At 37.3% G+C, this 27529-nt stretch overlaps 1 protein-coding gene across 1 annotated transcript; it reads left to right on the top strand.

Annotated features, from left to right (window-relative positions):
* Positions 1-22159, top strand: WARS1 (tryptophanyl-tRNA synthetase 1). The gene is made up of 12 exons (XM_080617475.1): positions 1-63; positions 2031-2086; positions 4976-5192; positions 6286-6493; positions 11196-11304; positions 12175-12294; positions 12710-12892; positions 14165-14265; positions 15515-15627; positions 16720-16893; positions 19759-19899; positions 21762-22159. Exons 3-12 carry the CDS (start codon positions 5079-5081, stop codon positions 21918-21920), a joined length of 1422 nt encoding a protein of 473 aa, XP_080473601.1. The 5' UTR covers positions 1-63; positions 2031-2086; positions 4976-5078; the 3' UTR covers positions 21921-22159.
* Positions 22160-27529: the final 5370 nt, after the last annotated feature.

The raw sequence follows: 27529 nt of genomic DNA, 5'->3' as shown, positions 1-27529 counted from the left end.
AATGGCAGTGACAGGGAAGAGTTGAGTGGAGCGGAGCCGGGTCTGGTTGGGCTCCGGCGGGAGGTGAGTGCTGGGCTGGGCTTGGGGCTTCGGCGAGACACCCGGGCGGGAGAGGGGCTCTCGTTGCGGTTATTGCGGCCCTGTGGCCGATACGGTGTGCTGGGAGCGGGGGTCTCTGCTGGGCACATTCCTTCTGCTGGGCACATTCCTTCTGCTGGGCACATTCCCCCCTTCTCTCCGCGGCACGACCGAAAGAGCTCGGGGGCTCTTTCCTGCGCTCCCTGCGTGGCCGCAGCCCCCGTGGCTACGTCTCCTGTGCGGCAGTAGAAAAAGTCTTTTCTCCTGGCGAGTGGCGGGGAACGGGCTTTCTGGTCACTGGAAAATGCGGCCCAGCCCAAGCAGGCGAGGACCTTTGCTTTGGCCGGCCGGGCGGGTGGGTGGGTGTGGTAGAAAAGGGTTGGCAGGTTAGAAACATTAGCTTGCTGGTTAATGTCATGCATGACCATCCCTGCACGAGAGCTTAGCTTTTAAAAGTTGTGGGATAGTAGAGATTCATATTGGACTTTCTAAAGATTAGAGTGGTTGAGTGGCCACACTGTCATCTCAGGAAATCATCTTGCACAATTTAGTGTTTTCATACAGAAGTTGATGATTGCCATGGCTGGGAAGGTAAGGCTACTATAAAATGCAGCCTGTTTTGGAGTACTTGAGGTATTTTTCTCACAACATCTGTGTGCATACTACCTGCTTTAATTTCACTTTTCATTTTTTATTTCTAGGAGGCAGAACAGTTTTCAGGAACATAAGTGCTGTCAGACTTAAATTCACACTCTTTCATTCACCATGAAAATCTTTTCAGAACTTCTGTATTGCTGTTCTCTTTCATGAAATGTTTGTCATGAAAAAGCTTTTCTTAACATAATGTGAAGCCCTGTTCTTTGATTCTCTGGTCTCTAACTTACCAAATCAGATAAGAAACAGTGAAAATGATCATAGAACTGTGATTGTCACCCAGCTGGAAAGAGAGGAGGACATAGTTGTTTTCTGATATCTATGCCAAGGATTATTTTTGAGATATTATTTTGTTTCATGATGATCTAATATTCTGAAACAGTCACAAGAGCAGTGCCACTTACAAGTTACTATGCATTGCATAAATATAAAAAGTACACCATTCTTGGCTTTTAAGTTCACACTGTGAAACTGTGCTGAGGCTTTTAAGTTCATTTAAGACTCTGGTCCTGAATATCCTAGTAGTCCATTCTCAGGTTCTCATGTATCATTTTTTCCCTCCAAATCTGTTTGCATAGGGTATCTAAGGTGTCTGCATACAGTATCTAATATGTCTAACACAGCAGTTAGATACTGCGTCTATATGTTAGACACATGTGCCTAAACCAGTAGTATCTAACTGCTGGCTTTTATAATATCAATAAGAGAGCAAGAAAAGAAGTCCTGATAAAGTGCAGAATATCCAAATGTTCGTGTAAGCAGTTCACAATTGCAGTTATGGATATCAAAAGATATAGACCTATTCCATATTACTGAATTCTTGGCTTGAATTCCATCAGCAAGTAATGGCAGTACTGAGGTAAACAGAGATAAGTTTTATGTAGCAGTCAATATCTTTTACATTCTGTAATCATAATATCTCTTATTGCAGTGACTAGATAACTTTTGCTGCTTCTTAATGAAAATGCACCTTCCTTTGCAATACTTTGCTCAACTTAAATCCCTAATATGCCAAAATCTTTAAAGAGTCTTTCTCTTTTACCACTCTCCGCTGTGTGTGCTCAGTTTCAACTCTGCCGTTTCAGCCTTTCTGAGCGGATGCAATCTGTCATTAGGAACGTACGTTCAGGAATTAAGTTAAAACACCAAATCACAATTTGTTCTCCACCAAAAGCTAATTCTTATTTACTTTATTCTATTTCATAAAATTTGAAGCCAGTAAATATAACTGGCATATTCCTATGGAAAGTATGTAATTCTTCATAAACATTTTCTAATACAAATTTACTCTTTTCCAGTTAAATATCTTGTGCTCATGAAAAAGAGGAAAACGCTGGTATCCAAATAAAAGAATGTAAGTAAACTGCAAGAATACGTCAGGGAATTGTTTGATATGCTTCAGATTACCTCTTCAGAATAATGCCGTCGAACTGCTAAGAATCAAGCTTGAAAGGATCGAGATTAGGTTAAAAACCAAGGATTACTTAAGTATTACTGATAATACATTAGTCTTATTTTAGTCAATTATGTCAGCCCAATATGGTATCAGTGTTAATACATTAAGTAAATTAAATTAGCAAGTGGACAGATATGCTTCTTAGCTTTCTTGGGGTATTAAACTGGAGCTGAAATCTGGGAATGTCGCAGCTGTCTGACAAACAAAGCCTTAATGACAGATATGTTTTGGTAGCCAGCAAGTTACCAAATCAACCTGTGTAAGTTTTCTAGGCAGGTGAAGGCTTTTTACAGCCTTTAAATATATACTGTGTAAATATAACCAAGGTTGTGATTAGGCTGATTATTTTTGTACAAGGAAGGCTTTGAAATACTGGTGAACAGCTAATGCAACTACTATATGCTTTTGTTTCTCCTTTTTTAATTCTGGGAAAAGGGAGCCAAATGAATGTGTATTTTTATTAACAGCTTATGTGAGTCACTTATGTATGTATCTTGTAAACTCAGTCTAGTCATGCTCCATGCATAGCAATGGATTCATAATATGCTAGGGAGTGTCTCCAGAGAGACATAATCCTTTACAAGTCAGTAGGACTTTACATGGGCACAGAGTTCTTCCTTCGTAGACATGCACATAGAATCATAGACTCAGCTAGGCTGGAAAAGACCTTTAAGGTCATCAAGTCCAACTTTTACCCCAGGGCTGCCAAGTCCACCACTTAACCATGCCATGACAGCAAATACTCCAACACCTCACTGTTTGCAACTCAGAATGAAATTACCTTTTGTTGCATTTGTCACTGCCATGTCTGAATACAGTGTGGGTAAAATAAGCATGAATTTATGAAGTGACATCACTTTCCTCAAGTAAAAAAGCTATACAGTAGCTTGGGTGATTGCATAAATCAACCACATCAGTTTATGAGGCAGCGCTTCACAACAGTGGACAACTTGACATGATAGTTTTCATGAAAAATTTACTTTTGTCATTAGGATCTGCACTGTTACCTCATTTTAATAGTTTATGAAATTATTTTATAATTCTGTGCTTCTCTATGTACTTTGTTATTATAGTATGTTCATCCCACATGTATTCATTTGAGATAGTTGCAGTTTCATTTACAATGTTGTTTTTCTGACAGATGGTGTCCTCCTTACCCATTTTTAACACTTATTTTCTTCTGTGTAAATATGGCAAGCTCAGTATAACCAGAACCATAATGATTTTAAAATTCTCTTTGTATATCAAGTTAATGCTTGTTTATCCTCAGTTCTGAATATTTAAACAGCATGATGCTTGATTTTTTATGAAAAAAATTATTTAGAGCATCTGTAGTTCTAAAGAACTCATCATTTTGTACAGACAGCTGCTGAGCATGAATAATTTCTGAAAATAAGGATTTTTCTAAGATAAGTAGTTCTTCCTTTGCAGTTGAAATGGATTTTTATTCCTGGCAGGTTACTAACATTCACTGGATTTCTTAGACATAACTAAAACTCTATTTTTAGATCAGAGGTCATCTGAAGGCAGTTTATCAGGTAACCTCAGAAAAATTAGAGGAAGAAATTTCTGGAATACTAGGAACTGCTGTGCCAACCTTTATGGGAGGCATATGTAATAAATTATGAGTTGATTCAATGCAGTACACGTTACAGGAGTTTGTGTCTTGGAAATTACTAAGAGGTCTTCAGTGTATTCATTAAAATTAAGTATAGCAGAGCTTTTTATAACATTTTAGATTACAACTGATCAAGATATTTCTGAGGTAGAGTGCAAATTATTTTAATGCTTTTGACAAGAAAACGTTACACTGTATGTACATTTGTGTTAAGTAAGTTTAAGTATGTTTATGCTTTAAGTATGTTTTATGTCAAGTAAGTATGCTTACTTAACAAAACAGCATTATTTAACTTCCTGTACTTTCTCTGTTAGTGTACTATAAACTATGCAGTTGTAGTTTACCAAAGTTTCAGTCACTGTTAGTTACTAGACTGGTAAGAAACTTTGAGATGGTGTTATTGTTAATATGTACAATGATATTAGCCTGGGAGAGAAGCCCATTTGTGGAATCATGGGCACGCTCTGTGCTAAGAAGCTCCAGTGAACAAGGTGTGTATGTTGGACATGGGAAGGCTGCTGTGTTATTATCCTCAGCTATATCATCATCTTAAGCCACCTCCTATGATTTTTCAAACTCTCTGCTGAGAAACAAAATAGTTCCTTAAGTTTATAGCCTATTGTGTACCCAAAGATTCTTTGGAAAGCAGCATTTCTCACTAATAATCAATGTGTGTTGTAACCTCTAGAGGAAAGCAGTGAAGATGACTAAGCTTTTCTCTTGCATATCTTTCTTTCAGCTGAAGTACTACATTACATATATTAAGACAAAATTCTATATGACAGTCATAAAAATCTCATCATTCAGAATTTGACAGGACATCAGTGCAAAACCATTAACTAATCAGGAATAGGATAACCTCTACCAACTGTTCTGCGATGCTCTGAATCATAATATATTTAATTATTTTTACTTTTGGCAAGAGTTTGACTTTAAAAAGGTGTTCTAGTGTTAAAAACAGCATTAGAATGATCTCTAAATTTATTAGGTACTCTTGGCAGTCTTGGTCCATTTCTGTGTGAAATTGAAGCTTATTGTGTTGATGCCTCCACGTTTATCCATCTGATATGAATAGAATTAGTTCAATATAGTTTTTGTACTCTTATTCTGTTCTTCTAGTTGTCAAGATAAACACAAAAGAAAAAAATACTCTATTTTTTGCCCTACAGTTTTCCTTGTTGTTGCTGCTGTTCAGAATTTACAAGCCAAAGAGTTGGAAGACAATAAATTTACTTGAATTGTAAATAAACAAGTCTTTTGCAGTCTGGCAAAATGGCTGATAGTCCAAACTGTGATTTGAAGTCTCTCAGTCCACTCCAGCTGTTTGAAAGAGTAACTGAACAAGGAGAGAAAGTCAGAGCACTGAAAGCAGGAAAAGCATCAAAGGTATTTCTGTTTCATGTTTTGAACCCATCCTTTTCCAAGTTAGGTCTGTCTTTAAGAATGCTGAAGAATATGATTGTTCTAAGATCTTTTTTGTATTGCATTAAGAAAAAAATCTTTTAAAAAGCATTTATGTCCATTTTGTGAACTGTAGACATACCTGGAGCAAGGTAGTCACTAGCAAGAGCACTTTTTACTCCTGAATTAAGAAAAGAAAGTCATAGGCTTAGAAGTGTGCTTCAGCCACTTGGTATGCTGTGTGACAGGATCCAGGGTATTTGGTTTCCAAGTAAAATTTGTATCACTCACATTTTTCAATGGTTTTAGACGCTTCATTGAAATCTTCTTCTTCAGTTGTATTTGTACACACTAGTAAATATGTCTTTCTGTAACTGTACTGACAGTCCCTGCTTAATCTCATTTAATTAATTTAGTAATTTGCCATTAATTTCAGGTTCCCTGTTCTGTCATTGCTGTGTTGGCAAAGAGAGTTCAGTTTTAATATGGGCTGTCTTAGTGTATTGCCTGTGGGAGTAAGCCTTGAAAATGGGGAGTCAAGTATTTATTTCTGTTACTTGTTGCCTGCATGAAATATTACAATAGCTTTGTATCTAAAAGGTCAAAACTATGAAAGTTGTGACGAACTTTTTGTTCTAGTGTCTTCAAGTTTGTCAGTTAATTTTAATGAACAATTTTAAGGTGAGCCACTAAGGCATTATAAGGTAAATTAGACAAGAAGTTATATTTATGTATCTTAATAATTTGTGCTTAAAATGTTGAGTTTGTTATATCCCTAAAAAGAGGGCAAGCATTTTCTTTTTCCCTCAGGCAGAAATTGAAAAGTGAGACAGTGGTGCTTTTAAATATCTTGGCAGTAGTGATGCTGTAAATTCTGTCAATTAAGAAACAATTACCTGCTACTTGCTTTTCTTTTACCTTTGGTAGTAACACTGCAAACATGTAAATAAAAACTTAGAGTTTACGAATAATGCAGTTAAAGTCAAAGCATGGATGCAGTATTTTAAAAGGTTAGGACATTAATGTAATTGCCTATCTTAAGTATGTCAAGACAAACAGGTTTTTTTCCTTTATTCAGGATGAAATTGATGCAGCAGTGAGGATGCTGTTATCCTTAAAACTGTCATATAAATCAGCAACAGGACAAGATTATCAGGCAGGCTTGCCCCCAAGAGATCTTGTATTAATAAACAATGGAACAACTAAAGAAGAAGGTGAAGATTTTGTCGACCCTTGGACAGTGCAGACTTCAAATGCTAAAGGCGTGGATTATGATAAACTCATAGGTATAACTCTTTTCTTTATTGCTACTAAGGAATTTAAAGCTAAGTGATCCTAATGACCACAAATACAGCAAGGGATCATAAAAAATCCTGATCAAAACCATCATGACTATCATGATGTCACTGTAAATCAGTTCTCTAAGCCATGTTAAAGCCTGACAGCAGTGCCCTTTTTCCCAGTAATTGTTTGTGTACATGTGTATATGTATGAGCTTTTGATCTACTGTAGAATGGTGGGTTAGCCTAAGGGTTTTTACTTACACTGCTAGCAAATTGGGGAATTTGGTTGATGAGACATTTTGCTTGTTCAAGTGATGTGTTGGAAATTTTTCAGAGAATGCTAGCCTAGCAACTTCAGGAGGTGAAACAGTCACTGCTCGTTATTGATAAACTTCCTCTTCTTCCCCATTTTAAAATAATAATAAAAGATATTGGCCAAGAAATAGACATCTGATAGATCTTATGATAAAGGATATTTATGTGCCACCTAAAATCTGTCTATTTACACAGAAAGTTGCCAGTGTGCTTGTGTTTACTCAAACAAAAGTGCTAAAAGCACTATGTAATTGAAAGGGATATTTTTCTCAAATGATTGTCCTAGATGCACTTAAGTGTATGTTTGCACAGCAAAATAGCCTGAAGGTGTTTTGGGAAGAAGGTTTCTGTTAGCTAAGCACTGGACATGAGCATCCATAGAATTTGGTTTTTTTGTTTCAGCATAAGCAGAGGGCAGAGAGGTGAATGAGTGAGCTCTGTGTGCTACATTATCAACCATGCTGGTAATTCAGTGAGCTGAATATTGCAACTGATAGAAACCAGTTAGTTGCTAGGGATTTTTTTGCAGGTTGTCTAGTCAACCCCCAAACTCAAAGCAGAGTCAATTACAGTAGGTTGCTTAGGACCTTGTCCAGTAGGAATTTTATTATCTCCAAGGTTGGGGATCCCATGGTTTTCCTGGGCAGCCTGTTCCGGTATTTGACCATATGCACAATATGAAGTTTTTTCATATGTTTAAATGAATTTTTCTTTATTTCAAATTGTGCCCATGTTGCCTCTTGGCCATCACTAAGAACAGGCTGGTGTTTTCTTCTTCACTCCCCACACCTCCCCTAATCACATATTTATACATATTGATAAGACCCCACCTGAACCTTCTCTTCCCCAAGCTCAGCAATCCCAGCTCTCTCAGCCTCTCCTCATACAACAGAGGAAATTATCCTATTTTTTAACCAGGAAGATGAAGATGGGCAAAGAAATGGGAGTTGTGCAGTCTGTGAATGTTTGTTTAATGAAGATATTTAGGCATTTCCAGTGAAGTGCTTTATGTATCAGAGACTTTTTAATCACTTTCCATGACAATATGCAAATATTTCTGGGTGGCTAGCTCGTTAACCTGGGGCTAGCTCATAAACCTTATGTTTTCTGTTTCTGTGAGATTAGCCTCTTACCAGCTGCTATTGTTCTGCTGAGTCAAACATTTTCATGTTCATTTGTTCTCTTTTTAGCATTCATCCAGATTATAATTAGTTTGCCATTTTATAATGCCTTTTATTTGCTAGAAAGAAATTAATTCAGTAATTAAGGTTTGCTTAGGACAAACAGATGTGATAATGCTTGGAAAACATGAATTAAAGCAGTGGTTGCTGAACTGTGTATGAGGATTTGTCTTTTTTAGTGACATTTATTTTAATGGGTCAGTATGATATACTGCTTGATTCATCTGGAGTGAATGAACAATTCTAAGTAAGAACTCATTTCCCATTGGATAATGGTATAGACACCAAGCTGAGTGGTGTGGTTGGCCTGTCTGAGGGAAGGGATGCCATCCAAAGGAACCTGGACAAGCTCAAGAAGTGGGCCTATGTGAACCTCGCCTACAAGGCCAAGGTCCTGCACCTGAGTTAGGCAACCCGCAGTATCAAGACAGGTTGGGGGATGAAGGAATGGACAACAGCCCTGAAGAGGACTTGGTGGTACTGGTGAATGAAATGCTGTACATGCGCCGGCAATGTGAGCTCACAGCCCAAAAAGCCAACCGTATCCTGGGCTGCATCAAAATTGTGGCCAGCAGGTAGAGGGAGGTGATGCTGCCCCTCCACTATGCTGTCATGAGACCTCCTCCTAGAGTAATTCGTCCAGTTCTGCAGCCCTCAGAACAGGAAAGAAATGGAGCAGGTCCAGAGAAGGGCCACAAAGATGATCAGAAGGCTGGAGCACTTCTATGAAGACAGGCTGAGAGAGTTGGGTTGTTCAGTGTGGAGAAAAGAAGGGCTCCAGGGAGACCTTATTGTGGCTTCTCAGTACTTAAAGGAGGCTTACAGGAAAGATGGGGACAAACCTTTTAGCAAGGTTCGTAGCAATACAACAAGGGGCAATGGTTTTAAACTAAAAGAGGGTAGATTTAGATATAAGGAAGAAAGACTTTACAGTAAGGGTTATAAAAACACTAGGACAGGTTGCCGAGAGAGCAACCTGTAGATGCCAAATCCCTAGAAACATTCAAGGTCGAGCTGGACATGGCTCTGAGCAACCTGATCTCATTGAAAATGTCACTGCGTACTGCAGGGAGGGTTGGACTGATGGCCTGAAAAGGTCCCTTCCAACCCAAGCCATTCTATGATAATATTCCTAGTTTTCCCTCCCATTTAGAAATTAATTCCTACTAACTTCAAATTTAATTGTGTATGCAAAGCATTATATTAATGCGGTGCAAAACCAGTAATTCTATGAGAAAATTAAATGGATATAGAGGGTCTGGAACAGCAGAAGTGCATATCTCCAAGTTGATGTTCAAATTGGATGTATTACCACTCTTCTGTCAAAATTGAGTCTTTCAGTGGGGATTCCTGATTTTTGTTTGTGAAAGGTTGTTCATATAACAAAATTAAAAAACAGTTCCTGTAACAAACTTGCTAAACACACATCCTTATTGTCAGCCAGAGTCTAGAAGAGGAATTCCCTGTACTCAGAGCTTCTCTGCATTGCAGTGCCCCAGGGTACATGTTGGTCTGATTCTTCTGTCCCATCCCTCGCTAATCCCTAAGGAGCACTGCAGTTGCAATGATTAGGATGGTCATGGTTGTAAATAGTCTTTTTTGAGGTGTATGTAAAGTCTTGATGAACTTAAAATAGCCTCCAGGCTGTTCTTAAAGAACCTGTGCTGTAAAGGGATTAAAGATGTCTTTCCTTTTTCTGGGGAAGAAATCACACTAGTCTACTATAATACACAAGGAGTATCTGAATATTTATTTTCAAATTACACCAATGTGCTTAATATTCCTTGCTCCCCCAGTAGGTTAATTTTCTTTATAAAATGATTTCTAGTACACTGGGTAACCAGCACAGGTAGAGAGCTCTGCCTCCAGCTAATAATTATAAATTCAATAATTGTAATTATTTTTGTTAGTTACAATATTCCTGCAGGAAGGCTTTTAATGTCACTGGCTTTTGGCTTGAAAAAAAAAAAAAAATTGAAAACTTAGAAATAGGAATATGCTGGTTTTGACAGAGCAGAGCTAAGTAGTTCTGTAAGCCATAATTTGCTAGCTGCATAATGAATGGTTTAAAATTCATTTCTCTGTTTCCAATTTCTTTAGGAAACTGTCAAGATATTTGAAATTTATCAAGTGTCAGTGATATGTCCCTGTGGAATGATTATTTTCTGTTATAGTCAGGAAGACTTGAAGTGCTTCTCCGATGTGGGTGTGTGTCTTATAACCATGGAATTTGCCAGCACAGTCTCTCTTTAATAAGAGATGGGTTTAGATATTTTGTGCATATAAAACGTTATCTTTACATCCAGAGTCTCCATTTTGTTCTCTTGGATACTTTGGCATTTCCAGTAATTAAAAGTACAAATTGTTCCAATCCTGCATGGAGCACAGTAGTAGCAAAGAGTAGATTGTTGTCTTGATTTTATCAAATGTTTATCAAATCCAAATCACAGAGCAGTGATCTGCTTATTAGAGTCCAAGAAATAGGACTGGAGTATAGGAAACTTTACTGAAGAAATAAAAGGCTTACACAGGTCAATTTGGAATAGGAAAAAATACTGTTATTCCACTCTGTCAAAACCTTTTTTGAATGAAACGACTACATCTGAAAGTATTGTTTAATTAATCAGCTGATTTCCTGAACAACCACCAAGTAACAACTTCTGCTTGGTTGCCACGAAGAGTATTATGCATTACCTTTTTAAGCCTTTTGAGGGGAGCAGTGTCTGTAATCATATGAAAGCAGAATTAAGTTTGCAGAAGAGCTTTTGGGGTTGAAGAGTAAAAAAACATGTGATCTGAGGGTTAGACATCAAGAGAGAGACATTCAGAGCCTCACAGCTACTTTTATCCTATGGCTTAGTTAGGCCAAGTTATTGACCTAAATATGTTTCTTTGTAATATGTTTTGTGCTGAATATCAATACTTCTGCTGTAAGGAGACTGCAATTTTAATCAGTCATGGATAGAGCAGTAATACATGTTGTGGATGGATTTGGTCTCCTAGCGTAGAGTTAGTTCTGGGGATAGACAACTACTGGGACTTCAGGCAAGAATCAGGAAAATCCAGCCTTTTACCTGAGACATGAAGAAGATGTTCGTTTTAATCTAGGCTGCATCGGTGTTCTTGGTGTTCCAAGATCTGGTTGTAAGTATGCTATGCTTTTTTATTTTATTTTATTTTTATTTTTTTTTTACATTTTATTATTATAGTTCGGTTTGGCAGCAGTAAAATTGGCACAGACCTGATCAATCGAATAGAACGAGCTATTGGGCAAAAACCTCACCGTTTTCTACGTAGAGGAATCTTTTTTTCTCACAGGTGAGTTTTTCATGGTTTAGCGTTCAAAGATGTCCTATTAGACTTTCTGTGAGCATTATTGGGAGGAAACCTATGACTAGCAAAAGGCTATGTTCTTCTATAACAAGGGAAACCAACTCTGTCATTTGAAGTTAGCAACTACTGCAGATTTCCACTGTCAACATTTGAAACCCCTGGTTGCATTTGTTTCTGATGTGTCCTCACTAATCCCAGATTGAAGAAATTTGCACAGGATCTTTGCTTTGTACAGGTGTCACTTTGATTCTATTTGGTTAGCAGCCAGACAGCATTGTTCTAGCAGTGAACTTCAGGGCTCATATGGTGTCAATGCTGATTTAAACAAGGGTCGACATGACCTGTGGGACCTATGCATCTGTATTGTTATATAAAAAAGACTTGGGGAATAATCTTAAGCACCAGTCTGCCAGTCATCTACACTGTTTAATTGTTGGCACACATGACAGCTAGCACACTTCAGCTAAGTGCCCGAGCATGATTCAGGGCATAGCCTCCACCAGATACCATTTCAAGCTGGTTGTTTGAACGTACTTGAGAAATGATTCCAGCTCTTTTTAACTAGGCTTTAGAAATTATTATCCAATTGAGTAACTCCAAAAGTTATACATTTTCTATTTAAATTTAAATATTAATTTTTAATTTATTTTTTTTTATTTTCATGAAGTGTGAAGGAGACAACACAGAAATTAAAAAATGAACAAATGAAACAGTTTTGTTTCTAGGATATTTGACATACCATATTTTATATACAAGTGTGTTTGGCTTCAGAAGCAGTCAGATTTTGAATAGAAGCTTCTTGCTGTGATGTTTCTTCCTAAAGAGTTGCATCTGTTTTCTCTGGGTTTTCTTTAGAGATATGGACCAAATCCTCGATGCTTATGAAAATAAGAAGTCCTTTTACCTTTATACAGGCAGAGGGCCGTCCTCTCAGGCAATGCATGTTGGTCATCTTATCCCATTTGTGTTCACAAAGTAAGTTATTTCTACTATTTGTGTTAATAAAAACATTTTTTTCTAAGGAAATATTGAACGTGGTTTGTGGAACTCCTTATATGAGCTGAATATTAATGAACTTAAACAATACAATCTTACCTTTTCATTAAAATTATCATTATCCCTGTGTTGCCATGAAGCCACCTTCTTTGCACTCTTAGCCCTGTGGCATCCCTTAGAATTTTTGCTATTCTTAAAAATGAGTTTGTATTGAGACTTGGTAACATTGCTCTATAATGCGGTTTTTGTTCACATCAACAACTGTATATGCATGCAAAGAAGAGAAGCAGGCCTCTTTATATGCTTCTGTTTAAATGTATAAAAATATTTTAGCTGCATGACTTACATTTTCATTTTAACTTACTTTGAGATAAAATCTTTCTGCTCTTATTAGGTGGCTGCAAGAAGTATTTGATGTTCCCTTAGTTATACAGTTAACTGATGATGAGAAATATCTATGGAAGGACATGACAACTGAGAAGGCATATGAGTATGCTAAAGAAAATGCAAAAGACATCATTGCATGTGGTTTTGACATCAATAAAACCTTTATATTTTCTGATTTAGACTATTTGGGGTAAGTATAAATTTCTTTAAGGCACTAATGAAGAAATGCCTTTATTTTCTCTCCAACTTTGACAGCCAGCAATGTTTTGATAAATGTATCTAAATTTGAAAGCTTCAAGACAAGTAGAAACATAATTAAGTTTTTGGCTGTCTAATATTTTGTGTATATAGTATTATCATTCTCCTGTATAACATATGAAAAAATACTTGTGTGTGTGCAATGCTTAAATTTAAATTATGAAAAACATATTAAACCAGCTAAATTGTGAAAATATTTAAACCTCCAAGAAACCTCCAGATTGATTTGTTTAACATTGTATCAAAATCTTTGTGATGTGTTTCCATTTTGAGTGTGTTAACAAAAGGCATTTCAGCAACTGTGGTTAATTAATTTAATAATAGAGCATGCAAGATTATTATTTGGATTTTGAGTAAAATTTAATGAAGATTTAAGAAAAAGAAGTATCTATTGGAACTGCCTTCTCAGAAGGAATAAGTTTTATGGCAAAGTTCAGAACCAGAGTTGTGGGCTTTGTTATGCCATGTGGGGAAATGAGCTTCCCTAAAGACTTGGATGAGAGAATGTATATTTTAGAGATGAACTGTAGAACATACAGCCGCAGAATGTGGAGCCTACAAAGCAGCTTTTCTTCCTTGAATTCCCATGATTTTCTTGGCTTAGAAAAGTGTCATTAACACAGATCTGCCCTAAGGCTGAATAAGGGCAGATCAGAATCACTGTTTCTTTGCTTCAGCTCCTCAGCAGAAATAAAAAAGGAAGAAGCTGCTGAGCTATTTTGGTTTGGAAATACAACCAGGGAACTTAGCCTCTAGAAAACAAGAATCTGGAGGATTTGAGCTACCATTACTTTGACAAACTCCAGTGTCCTGTATGGGATACACACTGAAGGTGCCAAGCAACACAGAAGACATAATCCGTTCAGGTTGCCTTAGTTCACAGAGAAGCATAAGGATAAGTAAACTTCAGGTTCTGTGAGGCATTTTGGCACCATTTCCAAATCAAAGTGTTTCTGGGTTAACTGCTTAGTTAATTGTGACAAAAAATGTTTGCAGTAAATGCTGAGGGGAGGGAAGAATAAATTAAACTTTCAAGGAATAAAGTTCTTGTTTGTAAATAATTCTGTAAGTATTATCTCAGTGGGCCACAGAAAATCTGAAACAGTGAGATTTAATCCTGCGGGTTTTTGACATTCTTAGCTTATGGTTTCTACCTGCACTTTTCTGCTCTTTTCACTTTATTTTTCTACTTTATTTCTCACAGGACAAGTACTGGATTCTACAAAAATGTCGTCAAAGTTCAGAAGCATGTTACATTTAACCAAGTGAAAGGAATCTTTGGCTTTACAGACAGTGATTGTATTGGTAGGAAATAATGGGTTACTGGAAGTGATGATTGCTTTCACTCTCCATGGCACTATTTAAGTAATAATTTAAAGAGATCAGTGTCATGAAATGGATAGAAAAAGCAAGAAGATCCATGTTTCTAGGGTGTTATTGTGGGTTCCCTCAGTACAGAAAACAATTTACAGTGAAATTTCTAGTGTGACTGGTAGCTACTTTATCAGCCATATTAACAGCAAAATACGAAAGACCAATGTTGAATGCCCAAGGTAGAGAACTATTCTTTTTCCTTGTTTGTTTGTTTTGTTTTGTTTTTTAGTAATGGAGTTATAGTTCAAGTGTGCCTCCTAGAAATTTTTATGCCCAATTTATGTAGAAGCTTTTCTCTTTCATATTAATATACACATGCATGCATATGCATATACATATACGAAAAAAGTTAAGGAGTGCTCAAAAGCCCAATTATCAAGGTGCTGAGTAATTCTGTCTTCCATATTTCACTGCAATTGCAGGTTTCCATAACATTGGCCAAGAAATGTGTCAAATATGGCATTAAAACCTTGGTGTCTTGAGCACTAACATCATTCTTTGACCGGTAATTAGGCCAGTGACAGCTTTTAGCCTTCACTGTAACCAGGCAACAGATTCCTGCTTGTTTTAAGCATGCTCTAGTAAAAGTTGGTATTGTGATAATGACTTCATTACGTGTTTGGAAAAATCTGCCCTTTGCTTTCTTTCCAAGAGGATTTTGATCAAGGAAGCATCTTGGGCACCTTGTGATTAAGCACTGTATAAAAAAGAAAACTAGGCGTATCTGAGATGCTTCATAAACATAGCATGCATGTAGCAATGATTCTAAGATCTTAGAGCAGAATTTGCCTAATAAGTAGCTCTAGAGTCATTCTCACAAAGAGTTAAAAGAAGAAAAGAGCAGTTCTGGATGATGATATAGTCAATTGAATTTCTGGGGAGGGTAGACAGCTCAATGATGAAGAGATTATGTGCTGATTAACCTTTTCTGAAACATTTGTGATCACAGCCTGCCCCTTTTCATTAGTTTCTATGTTACTTTGAAGGTTTTTGACATCATAGAAGGTAAAGATTAAAAGATTCCCTCAGGTAAGGCAAGACTGCTTGAAAAAGATAGCTGTTGGTGTTCAACTGAGTATCTGAATGGTTTACTTGTGCATTTGACATATTTTGAAAAGTTCTGGGTATTTATCATTGCTTATATTGGCTGCTTAGCTTTTCCAAATATACTGTTTCCTAGGAAAGATCAGCTTTCCTGCTATTCAAGCCGCTCCATCCTTCAGTTCATCATTTCCACAGATATTCAATGGCAAAGAGAACATTCAGTGTCTTATCCCATGTGCTATCGATCAGGTAAGAAAATCGTATTACTTACTTTGCTTTTCATGGATTGTTGTTATGATGTACTATTCAAGCTTTCATGGTGGTATGTTGGAACATCTGTAAAACATTTCTGCAAGCACGTTTCTGGGGCAGAAGCTGGAAGAGCTAGAAGTGTGTTGTGTGGTGTGCTGACAAATATGAAGGCTTAAGCCAACTGTATTTGTGCATTACTCATTCTTGCCAGTCTTGGATCTTTCTTGATCTCAACCCATTTCACAGTGAGCTGACACCTGTGAAAGCAAAGACACTAAAATCTGTGCAAAAGTATACTGACATGGATCTAGGAAGAATCTTTGGCCACCTCCATGGTAATTAGGACAAGATTTAATGAGCTCAACTTGCAACACAAGGGATTTATATCTAACCATAGGGAAAAACCTTCTATCAGTAAGAATAAAGAGGCATTGAAGTAGTTTGCCGAAAAGGCTGCAGAACCTTAACAATTTAGATCTATATAGAGATTGGAAGAACTTCAGCTACAAATGACAGTGGTAGTGCCATTACTTTAAATAAGTATTGTTTCTAGGAATCAAAGTCTGGACTGTCTGAATAATTAGCTATTTTAGTCACAGGAAGAGTGATGTAATTGTACTCATCAGCCACAATATTATGTACTAATATTACAATTGGTTTACGTCAGATCATCAGCACAGCACTGGCAGCTTGATCACTGATTTATTTCAGATTCTGTGCTGGTTGCTAAAACACTTTGGGAGGAAGCTTGCATCTTAGTCTTCATCCATCTGCTGGTATACTAAGCATAGTTCTCACAACTATTTGAATTCATGTATATCTTTGTAAATATGCCTGTTAGTTGAGGGAATCAATGTGTATAATTAAACTATGGAGATGGAAAAAAGAGATTTTGTTTGTTTGTTCCTCTGGATGAATTGGATTGGAAGTAGATTCTGGAAAATATTGGAGTTTGGGGTTTTTGTTTGTTTTGGGTTTGTTGTGGGTTTTTTTGAGACCACCTGCTAAAGCCTGAAGGAGTCTGCACTAGTCAGCTTTTACATTACGTTTTTCAGCTTTATTCTGTATTTTTATTGATGGTTGTTCTAGGACCCTTATTTTAGAATGACCCGGGATGTAGCACCTAGGATTGGACAACCTAAGCCAGCCTTACTCCATTCAGTCTTCTTCCCAGCCCTGCAAGGAGCACAGACAAAAATGAGTGCTAGTGACCCTAACTCCTCCATCTTCCTCACAGATACACCCAAACAAATCAAGACAAAGGTAAGGACCTACAAAACCTGAGAGTTAAAAGCTTAATAACAAAAATGAATGGTGGTCCTCATGGTTACAAGGACGGTTTTCTAATGTTATTTTCAAACATACTTGAATCCTTTTTCCCATACATTTCATGGCAAATTCTCCTCAGGAATTGACTGAGTTACACAAATTTAACCAGCCTATCAAATATATCCTTTTGCCTTGCCAATTAGTCGAACAGTACAAACATTAGCTAGAATAATGGACAAAACATCATGTTTATTTTTCTGATGTCTGCATAGCAGTGGTGTAAGAATAAGAGCTGTGGAGGTTCCTGCTCTAAAAATAATGTTGCCATAGTTTTGAAATCTGACAAGCCATGATGTAAATCTAATAAACAGCTCTTTCTATTGACTGCCTCTCCATGCTGGGAGCACCAAGTGTTGCACAGTGTGAGTTACAACACAAATTAGGCTTTTCCTGCTGCTTGAGGATCTGCTGCTGCCATGCACTCCAATTGACAAATAAATACTGTGTTGAATTTCACCTAAGATTTAGAAGGGGTATTTTCTCCTATCTGAGTATATTAAGAGTTCTTTTTCAAGCTCAAGGGAAAGTACATCTAGTTTGGCAAAAGTCCACCTGTGTTGTGGTATTTAAAAAACACAAATAAAAATCAGTCTTTGGCAAAGGGTTCATATAGACATGATAACTAGACATTAAGTAACTGAGAGTAAGAAAGATGTGTATGTTGTTTTACTGGGTGGGCTTGAATTAGTTCTGTTATGGCTGATGAACCCATGGTGGCTCAGATTCTTCTACAGCCATAATGTAATGATTCATTATCTTATGAAGAAATTGATTAAACAGAATTGTTTTGAAGAACTGGAATTCTTCATGTGTTTGGATTATAACAACTCCAGTTTATTTGCAGAGTTAAAGAGTTGCCTTTTAAATAAAACTGTAATTTCCGAATAGAGAATACATGGTTAGTGTCAATGTTGGCAATATTCTTCCATTCTTTACCTGGCAAGTAGCTAGTAATCTGCAAAAAGATCAAAAATGCCCTATGTCCAGTTAATAAGTCCTATTTCTGGTATATTTAAACTAGTTGGAAAAATAAAAAATAATTCTAGCTACTTGGAGTGTAAAAGCTATAAAGAAAAAATTCTAAACATAATGTCAAGTATTGAGTAACAGAGGACAAACTGAGATTTATTTCAGCTTCTGAAGCTTGTCAGAAACAAGTCTTTATGGAAATAGAGCTGGAGTGAAAGATCAAATATTGTTATGGCCAATAAGGTAATGATGTTCAAAAACTTAACAGGTAATAGTAGATGAAAACAAACTAGATACTGAGAAAGGCTGAGAAGCTTCTGGGAAATCCAAGGAGATAAATGGCAACATTATAATAAACTATACTTACTGCACCTATCAGCACCAAATTACAGCTCAATTATTTGATTTCCTAGAAAGTGTTATTTAGATTCTGTCTGTACTAATTCAGGGAAAGATCAGTTCATCATTGTGAATAAATCATTGAAACTTTCAGTCAAAGACTAAGTGCTAGAATATGTAAAAAATAAACTTGAGATTCATATAAAGCAACAATGTGTCTTCACCTGGCATATTGTGTTTAATCCCTCTCCCTTTAGTAAGAAGGCAAACTGTAGAGATGAGTGACAGAAAAGATTTCATACCAAGGCTTTCAAAAGTCTAGTAAAGGAGAGAGAGGCAAGTGCAAAATGATATGTAAAAACTTAGTTTTACAGATACTGAGACAGATCTTCAGGTTGTCCTGCAATATAAGAATAGATGTGATGTGGCGGATGGCGGTTCATTTTCTGAAGATACTCATCAGTGCATCATTTTTTTATGGAATTCGTTGCCACAACATCATCTGTAACGTGGTGGTTATAAAGATTCAAAAAAGCACTGGACAGTCATTCAGATAGTAAGAATGTTCAGAAATTGTAAATATATAACAGGTCCTAGATACCAGAACTGAAAAAAAAAAAATCTACTTCAGATGTATGTGTGTCTCTTGGCTGGTTGATGGTGATATCTGAAAAGATACAAGAGTCAAATGAAAACTCCACTTATGGTTGAGAAATACTTTTTTTTTCCTTTTCCTGGCAATTTATTTTCTTTAAATTTGCAGGAAGATTAGCATGCTCTGAGAACTCTATACATGTGTAAAGTTTTAAAATATGCTAGTGGCTTCTGAATTTACTGGGAATGGGATTAGCAAGTAGGTATGTTCACCAGTGCAGTTCATCTGCCCATAGGAAGATATGCTTAGAAAGGGAGGGAAGAGAGGAACAAAGTATTCAATTTTCAGACTGAACAATTGGGCATTTTCTGATTTTAGCCATTCTAGCCAGACTTGTAATCTTTAACTTTATTTTCTCTTATTTTCCTTTTCACTGAAAAAAGGAGGAGCCAAGGTTCTGTCTAAGATTTCTTCAAAATTCTCCATGCCTTCTTCATCTCTTTCAAAATTAATTTCTTGATGAAGTGAATATCTGATTTTTCTTTACATGAAGTACATTTCCTGTAAGCACAAATTCTATTCAAGAGGCAACTGCTTCAGCAAAAGGGACTTAAAACTTTTTTGACTGAATCTTGAGTGGATTATTCTTAATTTTGCGTCATTTTCATTCTGATATGCAGTCTGAGGAATATACATATAGCCATTTTTGTCTTTGGATTCTAATGACCTTTTGCCTCCCTGCATTGGTCCTGAGGCTCTGCGTTAACTTGCACCACCCTTCACCCTTCAGCTTGTCCTTAGTAGAGAATTTTGAGGATCATGATACACCTCTGTTTACAATAGAGTAGTGCAGAATTTAGGAGAAATTATACCATAAAATCTTTATGTTGTTTCAGATTAACAAGCATGCCTTCTCAGGAGGCAGAGATACCATTGAAGAACATAGGAAGTACGGAGGTAACTGTGATGTTGACGTGTCTTTTATGTACCTGACTTTCTTCCTAGAAGATGATGACAGGCTTGAACAACTGAAGCAGGTAGGTAACCAAGTTGAAGATAATATTATTCATTCCTTATTATAAGGACAAAGCTGTAACCAAGTCCTCCTGTGAGCTAGCTGCAGGAAGGTAATTGTGGTGTTACTCTTGCACTCTCCAGCCCTTGCAAGTCTCAATATTAATATCTGTGTTTGTTTGCAGTGTTCTTTATCACAGGCCAATCTATCTCTTCTTAAAAATTAATAAATAAAAAAATAAATAAACTCCTAGTATTTTCATAAAGATCTCCAACATTGTGTAGAACATCTCCCCTACCTTTCAAATGAAGCCACCTTAGGATTAGTGTTGTTTTTATTGTATAATACACTCTGCCTGTTCCTTATGTGCAAGGTACCAATATACTGTGCAAAAGTACAAAAGTTTCACATCTAAACTTGCTAGGGTTTTGGGTGTTTTCTTATCACAAGAAATGCAAAAAATGCTTCATGTAAGTGACATTTTCCTTAAACCTATCTGGCAGACTTCTGTCCCCAGGGGTTGGTAGCAAGACACTACACTTCCTTCAGCTGTATGGTTGTCATCAATACTACGCAGTAAGCATTCTCTAGAAGGCAATATCCACAGTTGAAAGTACCCGTGTCACATTGGTTTCACAGAATCACAGAATGGTTTGAGTTAGAAGAGACCTTAAAGATCATCTAGTTCCAAACTACCTGCCACAGGTAGGGACACCTTTCAGTAGACCAGGTTGCTAAAAGGTTTGTCAGCTTTGGGAACAGCTGTGAGAAAGTCAACAGCTGCAGATTCTTCTCCAGCCCTCTGGTAAATTTATATTATTTTATATAAATTCCACACAAGAGCAGGGTTGGTCCCTATGCAGATCATTGTAAATTCCTTATGGAAATCTGGAGCACATTTGACTTAATGAACTGTTTGCCATCAGTCTCCAGCCACTGCAACATTATCAGCCTAACTGCTACAGAGCACAAAGCCTAGACCACCACTAGCAACTTGCTGCAATATTGCCCCAGAACCAGATTAGAAAACATGAAGTAACTGCTTATACTGGCATTAGTGGAGCTGTTTCAGGTATGGTACCAGAAGAAGAAGCTTCCAGAGAAAGCAATATTGGTGTTTTTATAACAAAAAACAAAACCACACCCCAGAAACCACCACTGAAATTACAGTTCAGCTCATTCTTGTTGTCTATATTTTACTGTTGCTGAGTGAGCGTCAGCAACAATTACAGCTTGAATTGGTATTACAAATGGCTTGATGGCAAGAGAAGGTAAGATTGCCATTTCGTATCATAGCTGAACTGCCCCAGCCAAGGTTGACTAGGGCTGAACCCGTCAGCAGTTAGCCTGTGCTTATAGCTAAGTATATTTACAGTATCACAGTTAACTGAATGAATTCCCAGCTGTGAACATGACTACTAGTGTGAACATAGATTCTGAGTGTCTTTGCTATAAAAAAGATGTTTTAATCACATCTGATCTCATACCTAAATGCAGTGAGGGAAAAAAAAAGAAGTGAGAATTTGTACTTAATTGCAAAAAAAGCTTAAGGTGACTTTTTTTGAACTGGGATTCTGGGGTGAAAAACACACCTTTTCTTCCAAATAATTACAGGATTTCCCAGTTAAATTCTTGTGAATATAGTTTATTTAGTCCATATAACTTGTCGCATATGAAATTGTACAGCTGCCTTAATCTTTTAGAAGGCAGCAAGCAATTTTGCAAGTTACATCTTCAAAGTGAAACCACACAGTCTTCTAAGGCATGTGTTTATTTTTAAGACATCCAAATCTGTATTTGCTAGGGCCAGGCTCTTAAAGCAATACTTGTCATGAGTCTTTTTCCATATGGCACCATATTTAGCAATCAACACTTCCTTGACAGGCATACACAAGTGGGGAATTGCTCACAGGGGAGCTGAAGAAGGTACTCATTGAAACACTGCAGCCCTTGATAGCAGCTCATCAAGAGAGACGGAAGCAGGTCACAGATGAAATGGTGAAGCAGTTCATGACTCCACGGAAGCTAGCTTTTGAATTTTGAAGAAATGTGTATGTAACTTATCACCTGATAAACCAAAACCGAGTAAGTGTTGTCTTCTGTTGTATGTCATCACTCCCTAGTTATGTACAGCCTGCAATCAGTGCTTTATAAATACTGCTGTTAATGTGTTAATTACTGTGTATGTCAGAGTACATGAAAAGTTTAAAATAGGAGCTTGTATCTATTTAAAATCAGAATATACAAGATAGAATTGCCCAATCTTGCAGAAGAGCATGTCTTTCAGCACAACATTGTTATTTTATTGTATTTCATGTTGAAAATATAAAATAAAAGTTCCATTTTGATGATAAAACCTAACTTGTAAATTGTTCTAAATACATTGGTAAGAGGTCATACCTCAACGTAATAACTAGTAACTCCATTTTCTTTTCTACTGTGTACCTTGATATAGTAGACTGCATGTCCTTTTGAGCTACTGGGAACACGCTGCACACAAAAAGATAGTGAGTGTTACAGGGTAGATTACACAGTACTTAGGCCTGGAATTGATGCAGAAAGAATGGAGATCTGGAAGTTGAACATGAGAGAAAGAGCATCAGACTGGTTTTGTTATAGCCTTCCTTTCTGACCCGGGGCAAGTCACCGAAATCTCACTGTACTTCTGTTTCTGCAGCTGTTTAACTGGTCTGACTGCTTCTGGAGGGAGGAGGTTATCATAAGGTTGTAAAGTTTGTTAATGTTCTCAGGTGCAAGCTAGTATAGGCATGCAAATTTTTGTTTCTAGCTATAAAAATATCAAGTGTTAATCATACTGTGAAAATGAAATAACTGCTGGATACTTCTAGTACTGTGTGTTCTATTGCACCAAGTCATTTAAATTAGGGGTACTTACTGTAAGATGTATTCCAGTGAGAAAGTATACTTTGTTAAAATACCTCACATACTATTTAATTATCTTCTTTCTTAAAAAGAACTTCAATGGCTTTGCTATGATTTCTGAACAAAAAATTCAAATTATTGGCTAATTTGGTTTGATATGTACAGTGCTGAATGCAAACTTGGATCTGTCTTGGTTTTATACAGAATAGAAAGTTGCTAGCCCAGATGTAGTCTTATCTACATCAAATAAAAATACCTTTCATAACACAGGTGGGTAATGGTGTGTGGTATTTGCAAATCATTTAAAAATATGAGAAAGGTAGTTTGAGGTGTGCAAGATTTAAGGTTGAACAGGTTGTGTACTGTGGAGCCTAGTGGACATGTATTGACTGTAGCATTCTTAAAGAGACCCAAAAAAGCACTCTTTCATTTCACTGTAAACCTTTGAAGTCAGCTGGTTACATTTGGGTTAAGGGAGCATTTTCAAGGGTGAGTCTTCTCACTGACTTCAGCAGACCTTGGATCGGCCTATTAGTATGTGAGAACATGCTGGGCTGTTCATGCTGCCTGAAGCTGATGCTGCTGCCTTCCCACCAGTTCGCAGCATACACGTCCTCTCTGGCAGTGACCTTGCATTTCTGAGATGGAAGTGCCTGTGGGCCAAACTGTATGTAAATTATGTTTGTGCAAGGGACAGAAAAGACTGAAGCTCAAAGCAAATTTAGTCCTATTGCATGTGTTTCAAACTTGTGCTGAAAATAGCAGTGCTTAGCTTTTGTCTTTTCCTTTACAGTTTACATGTGCTCGCATCACTAATGTCATTGACTTGAATGTATTAAAGTAGATATTTACAAGCAACTGTGTCTTTATAACCCACAGACATAGCATCCAAGTGCTAACACGTATTTAACAATTAGTACAAAAGCTGTTTTTTGTAAAGTGGTGGAGCAATTCTTATGGACAAAAAAAAAATAGCTTCTTATATCCAGCAGTAAATAAACTAATTCTTAGTTACTTTAGACTTTAATTAGGACCTTCCTGTTCTTGCAGTCTTCTCATGACCATCTTTAAGATATACGTGAAAGATTTCTTCTTTAAAATCTTGTATGCAGATTTGTCCTGCAAGATTTCATTAACTATGAATTTATTTAGTTATTTAGGGAAAGGCAATATGCTGTAGGAGAAACAAACAGTGGTGTTCTATTCTAACCATATGGATTGATTTTATAACATAACAATTAAAATCTGTTTTGGACATTCTAGAAAAGAAAGTGATAACAAAATTATTTGGTATTTGTTTACTGATCACGAGCCTTACTCAAGTACTCTGATGAATTCTTACAAACATGCTTCTGAAATAACACAGTTTCTAGTTTCTCAGAGAAGTCTTAGCAGATTCCTAAAGCTCTTGTAATTACAGTTCATGTCCCAGAAGTATTTAAAAGTCAAGAGAAGGCAGTCTTCAAAAGTAGGTGTGAAATACCTAAGAATTCCTCAATTTGCTCGTATTTTGTTCATCTCACTGTAATAAAAATGTAGATAAAATTCTATATTAAACTTTTGATATTACTCTTTTTTTAATCTTTTTTTAATTTATCTTTTATTTTAAAAGGTTTTATTTACACTTACTCTATTTTTGACCTTTCTTCCTACTCTTTTAGGTGTTGATTTAGTCATCTCATGGATCTAGCCCTTGTTTTGATGTCCAGTGCCTTTTAAGTAATGAAATAAGGTGCCTTACAACCCCCTCTATCCAATCCTACCAGGTGGACTTCAGCTTGCTCCCAGAGCAAGCTAGTAAGAGTCAGTTGTCCTGGTTAACTGATTGCAAACAAGACTTGATGCTGAATTTCCCTGTGCACAACAGCCATCTCAGAAATAGGGGAAGGTTGATTTGACCTGTTTACAATGATGCTTCAGTAGGTTTGGCGTAAAGACTAGTACTTAAATGGAAACATGATTCTCCCCAATTGCTGTTGTCTGAAAAGCACAAATTCCAAGTAGCTTGACTTGACTCCTTCACAATCACCAAGAGGCCTGCTGAAACCTACTTGGATATCCATTAACATTGTCAGAGAAAACAGGAACTATCAGCAACATGAAAACATGAGGCAGAATGTGCCATCTAAAAGAAAGAGGCACATTTTCTTCTAAAGAAAATTTTCTTGTTTTTGAGGCAACCAACTTTGTTACTGAAAGAAAACATCTATACAGCAAGCTGCAGTCCCCTACAGCAAAGTAAACCCAACTTCAGCACAACAAAGGTGGTGTCTTAATTCTGTTAGCCAGCCTTCAGCTAGCTAGTTTGTCAGAATAAATTGTTCTATGATTATCAAAGCAGCTGAAGGTCAAGGTAAAATAAAGAAACCAGAAAAGAAAGCAGTCGAATTCTGAAATCCAGAAGCCAAATGCCCAGCTTGGGGGGGTGCTTGTGGTGAAGTACATAGTATGTAACACTGTGTCATGTTGTTAAACAAAAATCGGTTCATGCTTATGTGTCTGTGTTTACAGTACTTTTACAGTCAATTCCTGTGCCTGTTGGTAGTTTGTATCAGCATGAATTAGATGAGTTCTTGCTCTAAGGCAGGTTGTCTCCCATATGCTGTATATCTTTTTCCAGTAAAGGGCTTTGAATGGGATGGATTGCAAAGCGGTTACCTTCCTGAAATACGCTGCCTGGAGATACAACTCACCTCGCGTGTAGCATTTGTTCAGGCCACATGAGAACCTACTTTTGTACATGGTGCTGAATACCCTGAGGCTTACAGTTCTGGCTTCTGCAGTCATTCCCACTCATTTTTACAATTCATCTGTAATTGCTGTTTCTTGAAACCAGCTCTATTTCAGTTACACCCACAGGAAGAGACATTTTTAGTTATCTGAATGCTTGAGCCAGTTAGGAAAGCTGAGCTACTTTACTTTCAAACCTTGGGCTGACCATGGATGGTATCAACACTGCCTAACAGTAAATGCGTGTTTAGTCTGATTTGCAAGCATTTTGTAACTGTCTGTGTTCAAAGGACATGGTGCCTGAGAACAAGGTTGGCTGAGAATAATACAGCTTAAAGGAGTTTGATTCCAGAAAACAACCAGGCAGAGGTTGAACAGAACTCAGTGAAATGCATCCCTTGCAGAAAGAGGTGAGGATAGGAGACCCTGCCTGGTGTTTTAACCCTGCTCTTGGATCAGCTGCAAGATCTGGGTAGACTCAAGTTTAATGACTGGTGGATAACATGTCTGTGACCATGTTTAAAAAGCCAGTTAAAGGCCTAAATTGCAGAAGGACAGTTCTGGAGCTTTTTACTGGTCTGTCTGGAGTTGGAGAGGTTCCCTTTATTCTTTCCTAGTAGACCTGAGATTTTTAAACTTGTTCTAGTACAAGAACCCTTTTTATACATCTAGGGTAGCTGACAAGTCCTGCTTGCTGCAAATTTGCTGTCAGAGTAGTCAGAGCCATGTTAATTGGTAAAAGTGGTCATGGGCCAGAAGGGCATCAACCCTGAATGTGAGAACTCCTTTAAAAATACAGGCTTCCTCTTTCCCTCCAAAAAATGCACTTTCAGCAGAATCTGATAGGGGCTGAATCCAGTTTGCTCCAGATGGCATCATCTAGGGATTAAAGCAGATACAGAAAATACATGCTGTATCCAGAACCAGGATGAGCAAATTAAAGTATTTCTGAGTTTAGGGGTTTTATCTTCTGAAGCAATTGTGTGGATGTGTTGATGAAGCTTTCTACCTTTATGAAAAAGAGCTGCTAGAAAAGTCAGAAATTCTTTCAAAACATACCCATGACAAAAAAAAAAAAAAAAAAAAAAAAACACTTGGCTGCTCCTGACAGTATAGTGTAAAGGGAGAAGACTGCACCTTTTAAAAGTTGTAAATCCTAACTATATTCTGCAACTTTGCAACTTTCCTTTAACTTGTCAGCGCAGAGATTTTATGGCAGCCTTCCTTTGAGAAGCAAAGAGGTTTTGCATCTCTTCCCATCCAGGATCAGAACAGATTGTCTCCAAAGCTGTGCCAAGCTCTGGAGAGCTGTGGTGCCATCAGCCTGTAGGGTTACCGATGCTGTAGGGCTCGGAGTTGTACAAGGAGAAATCACATGGCTTATGGGAAACCATGCCTGGCTTCACTTTCAGTGAGGCCATTAGTATGATTATGTAAACAGGATGTGTCTGCCACTCATTAAATAATGTCAGGAAAAAGCAAGGAGAGTCACGTTTCAGCCACCACCAAAAGGATATAATTGTAGAGTACTTTGGGAGAATTATAGCTGCGAAGGAAAAGTTGCAGCCTGAAGCACAAATATGCAAGTTACTCAGTGAATGTGATACAGGCATTATATGTAAAGAGCACACACTGGGGAGTCTTGAATGTTACACAGACTGCCCCCAACCCTTGCCTTGGTTGTGAGGATCAATTTCTGTGCCAGTAGAAAACAAAATTAATCCTTTACCAAAATCTCTAATCAGACTAGCAGGCTTTTAGAACATCAATATTTGCAAATGTTTCAAGGGCCTAAGCACTGGATACAGTCTAAACACATTAACAAGATGAAAGGGAGGTTGTCTGTAAGTCCAAGGCTCCCTGATGAGTTTGTAATCCTATAAGAATAGGACAAAGCTGCCAGTCATCCAGCTTTGTGCTGAAATGCCCATGCTTCTTATGCTGCCCATCAAAGGAGACAGCATTCAGCAGTTGTTTGTGGATGTCATGTTACAAAAAACAATCTAAATAAAACACGCCTCAGAATAGAGTGGAACAAG

This window comes from Psittacula echo, assembly GCF_963264785.1.
Source record: "Psittacula echo genome assembly, chromosome: 5".
Classification (NCBI taxonomy): Eukaryota; Metazoa; Chordata; class Aves; order Psittaciformes; family Psittacidae; genus Psittacula; species Psittacula echo.
The sequence above is the reverse complement of the archived record's forward strand: the minus strand, read 5'-3'. Positions and strand labels throughout refer to the sequence as shown.

Bases quoted from the DNA above. Each gene is read 5' to 3' on its own strand.
- WARS1 (XM_080617475.1), top strand. From the start codon at position 5,079: ATGGCTGATAGTCCAAACTGTGATTTGAAGTCTCTCAGTCCACTCCAG. The intron at 6,494-11,195 runs GTATAACTCTTT...TTATTATTATAG, and splicing joins GGATTATGATAAACTCATAG to TTCGGTTTGGCAGCAGTAAA. The intron at 15,628-16,719 runs GTAAGAAAATCG...TGGTTGTTCTAG, and splicing joins TCCCATGTGCTATCGATCAG to GACCCTTATTTTAGAATGAC.